The 10801-nt window shown below is 37.3% G+C and overlaps 1 protein-coding gene across 1 annotated transcript; it reads right to left on the bottom strand.

Annotated features, from left to right (window-relative positions):
* Nucleotides 1-6191: 6191 nt before the first annotated feature.
* LOC136062356 (uncharacterized) lies at nucleotides 6192-7451 on the bottom strand. The gene is made up of 2 exons (XM_065761308.1): nucleotides 7170-7451; nucleotides 6192-7034 (listed from the first exon to the last, which is right to left on the bottom strand). The coding sequence occupies exons 1-2, from the start codon at nucleotides 7449-7451 to the stop codon at nucleotides 6192-6194; spliced, it is 1125 nt and encodes a 374-aa protein (XP_065617380.1).
* Nucleotides 7452-10801: the final 3350 nt, after the last annotated feature.

The following is a 10801-nucleotide window of genomic DNA, read 5'->3' as shown; positions in this document are numbered from 1 at the left end:
TCGAAGTAGTTAAGCTACTCCTGGAAGAATTACATAAACGAATTTATGAAAGCCATACTGAGGGCAGATCTTTGTCTCACAGAGCCCTCACACAAGACTATTGGTGGCCAAATATGCAGAAAGAAGCACAAGACTACGTGAAGAAGTGAGACCAATGCCAAAGATTCGCACCAAATATTCATCAACTAGAAGGAGTCCTCAATCCTCAATCCAGCCCTTGGCCTTTTGCTCAATGGGGGTTGGATATTGTAGACTCTTTCCCTAAGACAGCAGGGAATAAGAGGTATTTGTTGGTCGACACAGATTACTTCACCAAGTGGGTTGAAACTGAACCACTGGCAAATATCAGGGACGTATATGCCAAAATATTTGTCTGGAAAAATATTGGCACACGGTTTGGAATCCCCTATACCTTCATCTCAGACAATAGACTTTAATTTGATAGTAAAGCCTTTAGGTGTTGGGAAATTTAGACCTCGGTTGATAGAATTAATAAGTTTTAAACCCAAGTTGTTAATTAGATTTATTATGAATAAAACTTGTTAAAACAAACAAACATCAATATCATGTCAAAATCATGCAGCGAAAAAATAAATAAGACAAGATATGATGACCTAGGAAAACCAATTAAACAAACTAGTTTCATAGTAAAAAACCTGGGGGGAAACCTTCTTGAAAAGCAATTCACTATAGTAAAGAGAAGTTTCAAATCTAGTACAAAACTTTTGTCCCTAGACTCTACAATCCTCGTAGATGAACTCACAGCAGAAACTTTCTACCGCTTTAGAACTTCTAAACTCTTCAATATATGAACGCCACCCTTTAATGATGCACGAATCCCAGTACGTGACTAACCAATTGCGTGGATCCCAGTACGCGACTTAATTCACCAACTTGAAGAAGATGTTGGCTACAAAGTTCTTCATTTCATCAACAATGAAGATCAAGAAGCACTTAGTTACAAAACCCTAAGACGTAAAAGATGCAGTAGCTTCTTTCAGAGAGAATAAGGCATTAGTCACCTTTGTTTCATATGTTCTCCTTGTATTCTCTTATGTGACGGCCTCTAAAATAAGCTTTATATAGGTCTAGGGTTGTGAGAAAAGAAACCCTACACAAATACATAAGCCTGACCCAAAAATCAGATATGAAAATTTTGATTTCCATAACCTTGATAGACACCTCGATAGATAGTATCTGTCGAGCCTCATTAAACCTCGATAGATAGCTAGGTGTCGGGGAGGTGTAAAGAAGTTGTCGAGGGGACAGGAGCTTTCTTGATCGATCCACTAGCTGTCGAGAAGGTGTCGAGATTGCGATATCAATCAACTAAAAAGCTTGATAGATAGCCAGCTGTCGAGAGGTGTTGAGAAGCTGTCGAGCTATCTATCCAGCTTTAATAAACAACTTTTCGTCACTTGTTTCTTTGTCTAATCTACATGGCTTTAATACTAGACTTAAACAACATGTTTCTTGAAGTATTAAACACATTTTAGATCTACCCAATTACAAGTAAAGTGTGTTTTGTCAAAGAATTAGCCAACTACATAAATATTAACATATGTTCTTAACAAGTAAACCATATATGTCCTAATAGAGATATTGTTACGATATGGGAATAAAGAACAAGTATTCTACTCCGGCCTATGCACAAGAGAATGGACAAGTCGAGGCTATCAATAAGGTCATAGTGAGTGGACTTAAAAAGAGATTGGACATCGCAAAGGGAATGTGGGTGGAAGAGTTGCCACACATCCTTTGGACATACTGGACTACTCCTCATAGATCCACTGGGGAGACGCCATTTTCAATGACTTATGGGGCCTAGACTGTTATTCCTTTGGAAACTGGATTCCCTATGCTGAGAACAAGTTCTTTCACTCCAAGCAGCAATGATTGGCTATTGGAGAAGAGCTTAGACTTAATTGAAGAGCGTAGAGAAAATGTCATGGTCCAATTGGCCTATTACCAACAGAAGTTCAAGTAGGAGTATGATGCCAATGTAAAGCTAAGGCCACTAATAGTTGGAGACTTAGTTTTAAGAAAGGTTATAGGAACTGCAAAGAACTTAGCATGGGAAAAATTGGGACCCAACTGGGAAGGGCCATATCGTACCACATCGGTGGCCGGAATAAGTACATATTATTTTGAAGATTTAGAGGAAAATGTTGTACCACGCCCCTGGATTTTGATTTTGATTTTGGCTAGATTTTACTATTGATATGGGATGATCAACACTGGTGACTAATGCATTAATGACGGAAAACTCTTGGCTTGCTTATACTATCGTAATTCTGTTGGAGTTTGGGTAGTAGATGTATCAGTGCTTTCTGATCAGGACCAAACGGCCCCTTAACCTTCACAGCTCCACATTGCAAATATATCAGCACGGTTCTTAAATCAAATAGAAGACCAGATTGGTGAGGGAGATCCATCTCACATTACAAACAACCATACCTATGGTGGTAGACTTGGCTTGGCAGCAGGTTGAGGGGCTGTAGTGGCATCGTTCAGAATTTGGAGTTTGGACTGAGGGTTTGTTTTCTCCATCTGGTTTATATGGTTGGGTTGTTGAAGGGTAATTAGGGTTTGTTTTCGCCGTCCGGTTTATATATATATATATATATATATGATAATGATGAGTTTGAGTTTAAGTTGGACTTGTTAGAGAGATAGAGTTTCACTCTTTGTTAAGTTTGGACTAAACAAAAAAAAAATTATTTTAAAAAAATGATAATGATTTATTTTTTAAATATTGTACTGATGTGAAAAATTGTGAGAGTTTCAGAGGTTTCGGTTATATATATATATAGATTATTATTATTATTATTATTATTATTATTATTACTACTACTATTATTATTATTATTATTATTAGATAGGATCCTTTGTATTATTGAAACTTTGTTTTGGTGACCCAAATTTTTTTTTCCTCAATCACGGGTTTTAAACATAACTGGAGTGGATGGGAATGAAACTTCGAATAAAATATATATGATATTCTTTACAAATTTATTCCATGCCATTTATTTAGTCCATTCCCAACAAGCTAGGTACTTACTTTTACACACACACACACACACAAAAAGGTAAAATTATGGTGCAACTTATCATGCTCAAGAAAAGAAATGGGCATATATAAAAATTGTGCTTTATGTAGCAATTTACATGATATTTTGGAGGTAAGTCCAAAAATAGAATGAGCTTAATTGTCTAAAGTTCATTTATCCCAAAAAAAGTGAAGTTCAAACTCAAATTTAAGAACCGATTATGCAACAAATTGAAATCATATGTATTATCTGTTTGGTAATAAGTCGGTGAATATAAACTCCATTTATAATTTTATCTATACTATCTATAAGATGATTCTTTTCTTTGGACAGGACTTTTTGTGATTTAGAAATACCCCTAAACCTTATATTTAACAGGGAAAAAAACTTGAGGACAGCCTAGTAAAAATATATCTTCAACTCCACTTAAAATTATTACAAAATATGAAAATTTCCTATTAATCCATGTCTTCAAAAAAAAAAATTATCCAAAAATTAAAATTAAAAAGAAAAAGAAAAAAAGAAAAAAGAAAATTATGACAATAGTTATACCAAAAAAAAAAAAAAAAAGCCTCATCGCTAGACATGGCAAAACGGGCTGGTCGGGTTGGGTTGGGTCAATCAGGTTGTGGGTCGGGTTTACCCGTATTTTTCAAACAAGTTTTTTTTTTTTTTTTACAAAAACAAATCAATGACAACATGTTTAGAGAGAATGAATAAGATCAATTAAGCAAATGAATTGCACTTAATGCCACTTGTTAATATTCTTCTAATTCTGATAGTTTTGACAATGACAAAAATTATTTATAGTCATAAATTTATGATGGAAAAAGTCTTCAATGTTAATAGTTCACTATCAAAATGCATATAATTTCAAGTTTACATCTTCAAAAAGAGATAGATCTTAAAACAAACAAAACAAGTAAGCCAGCAAAGTAACAAATTATCGATCTTTTTAAGTGCACATGTTCCTGTTGCATTTAAAATAATAGTAAAGTTAGATCATTTAGAAAGATAAACTAAACAAAAAAAGATTTAAAATAAACATAACATATTAAGTAAAGAAGAATAAGTAAATATTTTATAAGAATTACACATCGATCTCAATCTACTCAACGTTGATAGCAGATTCAGCATTACAAATATTCATACTTGCAAATTGTAGCTCAAGTTGGCCAATTTTGTCAGCATCTTCATTTACAATACAATATTTTAATATAACTTAATGTACTATGAAAGCAAATCAATAAAAAATTAAAATTGTATAATTATGACTATAAAAGAAGTGATCAATATAGCCAACTTTTAGTACACAACGTAGCTTCCACATTCTCATGTAAAAGATGTGATCAATACAAAGTAAGAATTTTTTTCCTAGTGCTAAAACTTGATTCAGAAGCAACAGTAGTTATCGAAATGCTCATAAGATCTAGTGCCATTAAAGAAAGCTCTGGAAACCGATTGTAATGCTCTTTTCACCAAGAGAGAACTTCCAACTTTGAATTTTGCTTTTTGTTAAGTCTAGGCTCTTCTAAATACAAGTCCAACTGATAATTTTTTTTTGTTTTGGCACCACGACCACTTTCATAATGATCAAATTCCTAATCATTAAAAAAAATTGCAATAAAAAATAATACCACACAACATTACAATCTTTATTATTAAAAAAACATAGCACAACATATACCAAACAAAATGCAATTCACTTACATCTTTTTTTTTTTTTTTGGTTAAGAGGAAATTGTATTAAACTAAGAAGCCATAAAAGGCGAAGTTGAGGTTGTGCGTCTTATAGAATACAAGCTAGTAGCATCAGTGCTTAACATATTACACAAAACATCATTAGATGGCAGATCTAATACAACAAAATCCTCAGCAAGTGAGCAACCAGCACGAGCGAGAAAGTCTGCACATCTGTTCGCCTCTCTAAAGGCATGTGAGATCTTGAAGCGATGAAATTGCCCCAGAAGGTACTTGCAATCATTGAGGAGAAGGGAATATGATTTGTTAGAGGCTAAATTGGTCGAGACAAGATTAACTACAGTGATAGCATCAAGTTCAACAACAATCTGCTGAATGCCCAGTTGAGTGGCAAGTAACAATCCATCTCTCAAGGCCCAACACTTAGCTATGAAGCTGGAAGCTATACCAATTCTTCTCATGTAACCCTTAATCCAAGTCCCATGTTGATCCCGAATGAGGCCTCCCCCTCCAGCCTTACCCGGATTTCCTTGAGAAGCTCCATTCGAGTTAAGTTTAAACCAACCATGCTCAAGTTTGTGCCAACGAATAGGAGTGAAAATGTGATGCTTTAGTTGCTGCCCTTTCCCCACACAAAATACATACTCCCTCGCCAGATTAATACACAGCATGAAGGTTAGAGTTAATAACAGAGTTCTCGAAAACCACTATATTCCTATGATTCCACAAACACCATATCGCAAAAGGAAAGAGTGAGGACCAAGGGATGCCGTTGGCTTGGATCTGACTGTTGCAGAGACAATTCTGCTTAAACCACTCAAGCAAATCTAGTTGAAGAAAATTAGTACATGACTGTGGGGTTCCAAGCTTAGTCTTGAATCTCAAAGCAAAAGGGCAATCCCACAAAAGATGTAAGATAGATTCTTCTTGATTTTGACACAACGGACAACAAGTGGTGCATTTAATTGTCAAGAATCCCACCTTGCCTTTCTTATTATCCAAAGTGTGAATAAGTGCCTATGCAATCGCAATATTATCCAAGCCCCTCCTCCCAGGCACAAAGGCTTCCTGATTAGGTGAGACCAATTTGTCAAGCAAGGGTCTGATACGGTCCACAATAATCTTGGTAACCACTTTGTAAATGGTATTACATAGGCTGATCGGCCTATAGTTATGAAAGCTTTCCGGATTAAGGCATTTCAGAATGACGGTTATCAAGGTTTCATTCATACACTCCGGCATCTTTCTCTTATCAAAGATGGAAATAATTTCATTACACACGGATTTCTTTACATCAGCCCAGAAATATTGAAAAAAACCAGCATGCCGACCATCAGCACCAGGAGCTTTGAAAGGTTTTAAAGCCCAAAGGCCCTGTCTAATTTCCTCTTCTGCAATAGGTATACTCAGGCAGTTCCTTTCCACCTCAGATAGACAACATCAAGCAAAATTCTCAATATCAGAGGAATAAGTTGAGAAAACCAACCCTGTTTCAAACAACTTGTGATATTCTGACCAGATGAAGTTTTTAACTCCAGCCTCCTCAATTATCCATTCACCCACTGAATTTTTAATGCTCTTAATTTTATTCCTGTGTCTTCTCACGAGAGTGAAAACATGAAAAAAAGAGGTGTTATGATCCCCGTAAGAAACCCAATTAAGACGAGATTTAAGCACCCAATACTCCTCTTCCTGTTGCATGATAACTGAGTATTCTCCTGCCAAATCACTTTCAAGTTGAACAAGGGATTGAGTGGGCCCATTAGTAAGGGCTTTTTGGACACCATAAAGCTTGGCTAGCACCCTTCTTTTTCGGGTAAAAAGGTTTCCAAAAACTGATCTATTCCATTGTTTAGCACTCTCAGTGAATTTCTTAATAGCCACAACCAAATTAACTTCCAATTCCCAAGCTTTCCTAACAACATTAGGAAAATTAGGATGGTGAATCCACATAGTTTGGAATCTAAAGGGTCTATTCTGGCCCACTGGGGGAGGAAAAGAGAGTTCAAAGAGCACAGAGCAGTGATCAGAGAAGACCTTTAGTAGATGAGTCACTGAAGCCTCAGGCAACAATAGTCTCCAATTTGGATTGGCAAAGCAATGATCAATGCATTCCAAGATCAAGTCTGGTACTTGTCTTGAATTAGACCAGGTAAATTTAAGCCCAGAAAACCCAAGGTCAAGGAGATTACAATTATCCAGACACTCTTTAAAGTCAAGGGCTTTGTTAATATTAATCCGTCTTCCCCCAAGTTTATCCTCTCCATAGAGGACCTCATTGAACTCTCCAAGGAGCAGCCAGGGAAGATTATGAAGTTTAGCAACTAGCATTAAATTGGCCCACAAAATTTTCCTTTCATTTACATGTGGACTAGCATAAATAGGAGAAATAAGCTAAGTAAGGTTTGAGTGACATACCTTGACAGTGGCATGGATCTCTTGCTCTGTGGCAGACAACACAAAAACTTCAACCTCTTCTTTTTTCCATAATAGCCATAAACCACTAGCGTACCCAACAGTTTCGGTGGCGAAAAATCCATCAAAAGGAAGCTCTTCAATGATCTTAGCACCTCTCACACCACCAACTCTAGTCTCTGTAATGATCAACATAGTAGGAAAATGATTCACCATAATCTCCATCACACGTCTTTTAAAATCCAGATTTAGGGCACCCTTACAATTCCATAGGATGATATTCATTTTTGCACAATGATTATTTGGAATTTCAAGCGGACTAGCACCCATCCTGGCTGAGGCTATCATGCTCCATCCCAACCTCCTCAACAGGTCCTTGGAAGCCACCCATTTTGGCTTCCACACTACCAGATAGCTCAAAATCCCTTGAATTTCCTCCCGACAGCAAAGAAGTAGATCGTACCTCTTCAAATGGTTGACAGTCTAAAATAGCTTCATGGTGGGGAAGTTCCCTAGATGAGATGTCACTGTTCCTCTGAAGTCTATCACCTTCCTTTCCTGTACAAGCCATCCGAATTCGTCCAAATGGGGCTGCACTATTGGCCGTCTTAGCATATTCAACTCCTGAGCCTTTGTCTCTGATATCAATGGAGCATCCGTGAGAAACTTCCACCATGGGTTTGGGGTAGCTCCCCATGCTGGATGATCCAACGGTAAGTTCCCCGTGCTGATACTGGCTTGTGTGATTGGAAACATTTGCTTCCAAGCTCTTTCCAAGTCCTCTTCGAACCTTCCCAAAGCTTTCGTCGAGGCTGCTCTGATTTGAGAATCACCACGTCCGGAATGACAATGGCTTTGTTGTAGTACCATATTGCCCATCCCATTTGGGTCAGAGGAGGGGAGGAGGGGTTGGAAGACTCCATGAGCAGAAAGTAAACTTTTCTCAAGCAATGGAGCTTTTTGGCTTCGGACAGAGTCTGGGTTAGGACGTTTCAAGGACCTACTACCTTTAAAGGAGTTTCTTCTTTCATGAGGAGAAATAGTGGCTTTCTCCCTCAGTGAGCCCACTTTCTGAGGTGATTGGAAATTAATCACGTCATTCGAAGGCCTTAGCCTGTCTTCCCCACTAACTCTAGGGGTAGTATTGCTAATAAGTTGCGTGTGGTAGTTGGTATCACGTGACTCTGAAGTGTTGTAAATAGCCCCAACGTCCACTGGAGCCTGACCCGTATTAAATTTGAAAGTCACATCAGGTTTGAAAATAGTTAGACTATTACCAAAAGGATTATCAACACCCTTGGTTACTTTAGAACTAGATTCCTGCTGTGGGTTGGAGAACCTGGTCCCACGACCTCTACCATATTGCGCAGAACGTTTTTTCCTCCTCACTAACATCCACTCACCGAAGTTAGGTTCGGTTTGGGTGGCTTTCTGAGGATCAATGGGTTGAGATGCCAGATCGACTTCTCCAGTCTGCTCCGGAGTATTGATATGGTAGCTACAAGAATCTTGCTTGTGACCCATCCTACCACAACAAAAGTACAAGGCGGAAATACCTTCGTATAAGACTCTCTGCCTCAGTTTACCCACTTTAACGGTAGTGATCAGGGGTTTCAAAAGGTTAATTTGAATGCGAAGACGCGCATAACTTGCCCTTGTCCTTGTGGCAGTGTAAGAGTCTATTCTAAGAACTGGACCAATGGCCTTTCCGATTTCATGAAGTGCTTCAAGATCATAAAATTCAATAGGCAATTCCAGAAATCTAACCTAAACCGCAACAACATCAAAAGTAGCTTCAGAGGCCTTGAAGTAAGGCTCCCATGGTTTGATGGCAAGGTAATGCTCCCCAATAAACCAAGGGCCACCCCGCAGAACCTTATCATAATCCGAATCATCACTGAATTCTATAAGGAAAAAATCCTTACCAAGATTAACACAATCCATTCTGGCAGATGGTTTCCATAGAGTGCTGAGTTTGGACATGAGATAGCTGTATCCCACGGATCTACCAAACACTTTCACAATCGATGCTTTCGCCCAAGTAGCCCTCATAGGAGCCTTAGTTTCCTTAGAAAGATGGACCTCCACCATACCCTCAACGATATCATCAAGATCCGAGTCTGGGTCATCATCATCATCGTCTACTACATTCCTATCAAAGCTAAACGCTTGAGCATATGCTCCAGGAATATGCCCAACTAAACTATCTCTATAACTTATCTGCTTACGGGGTGAAGCTGTTGTTTGATCATTGGAATTATCCTTGAATTTTTTCACGCTTCTCACAAGTTCTGCTTCTTCCTCACTTGAACATCTCTCTTTCTCTCTTTCCATTCACTCAGTCTTTTTCCCTATTATCACAAGCTTTTGCAATTCACTTACATCATCTTCCTTATGAGATATATATATATATATATATTTTAATGGTTGTCTTGACTACTGATGAGTGATGACTCTTCACTTCTTGACAGCCTTGGCCGGCCCTTGTCTTGTCTCTTGTGTAAGTTGTAATGTGCTGTAGGCAAGGCAAGCACAGAAGCTAGGCAGCCTAGGCTAGCTAGCTCTTATGGGTACTTTTGAAGATTTTTTTTTTTTTTTGCTTGGTGGTACTTATGATGAATTAAATAGTCATTTTTTATAATATATTAATTATTAGTTTTGATACTTTGTGCTTTATGCACCTAGTATCAAAAGTAATTAAAATATTTTTTTTAGCGAATTTTTTTAATGGGTCAGGTCATGGGTTATCTGGGTCGGGTCGAGTTGACCTGCAAAAATTCAGGTCGGGTCACGGGTCAACCCGTTTTTACTTCGGGTCAAAAAATCTGGTTCAGGTTAGGTATTTTTTGGGTCGGGTTAGAAAATTCTAACCCATATTACCATGTCTACTCATCACATGTGCAAAGTGCATGTGATGAGACTAGTATACATATAGTTTTTTATGTTTATAAATAGTAGGTAAAATAAGTTATGCAAGTGAGACTTTGTTGTGAATATAGTACTACTCTATTAAAGATGAATAACAATTCTATTTAGTAAGCATATCACAAACTTAGATTCAAATTAGCTTAAAAAAATTAGTTATGCACCATGTGAGACAATTAATTCTCACACGTGTTAAAGGTTCTTACCTGTAATCTGCTTCATATTTTGTTGCACTAACTAACTTAGATTAGGTTTAATCTCTTGCCCTTCCTTAGCTTTGTATAAATAGAGAGCACCTATGTACATTGAGATCCAATTATTTCTTATTGTATGTTTACCATAATATACGCGTACCATATTTTACTAATTATAGTTGGGACCACTTATCCAAACCAAATGAGATCAATAACAAGCTTGATAATATATCACTGCTGGATCTCAAGTTCAAGAGTTTAATATTAAGCTCAAGTTCAGCTTAACTAGTGAATCAAGCCAAATTTAAACAATATTAGTAGGTTTGGTTTGAGTTTAAGTCGACCTTGAACATTTTACTTTTGTTATAGAACCAAACTTAAACATTTATTAATTACCTAAGAAAACTCGACTCCTTTATAACCTTAATTAAGATCAGTTGAGGTCAAAGAAATCTAGCTATTTATTCATCGATGATTGATCATCCCTTTTCATTTGTGTTACGTGGTTTCAGGGAC

This window comes from Quercus suber, unplaced genomic scaffold, assembly GCF_002906115.3.
Source record: "Quercus suber isolate HL8 unplaced genomic scaffold, Cork oak 2.0 scaffold_406, whole genome shotgun sequence".
NCBI lineage: Eukaryota > Viridiplantae > Streptophyta > Magnoliopsida > Fagales > Fagaceae > Quercus > Quercus suber.
The sequence above is the reverse complement of the archived record's forward strand: the minus strand, read 5'-3'. Positions and strand labels throughout refer to the sequence as shown.

What these genes read in the sequence shown, in the direction of transcription:
- LOC136062356 (XM_065761308.1), bottom strand. Translation starts at nt 7,451, where the DNA reads ATGAATATCATCCTATGGAATTGTAAGGGTGCCCTAAATCTGGATTTT. An exon ending in AGATCCATGCCACTGTCAAG is followed by an intron (nt 7,035 to 7,169) that starts GTATGTCACTCA and finishes CTCCTTGGAGAG; the next exon opens with TTCAATGAGGTCCTCTATGG.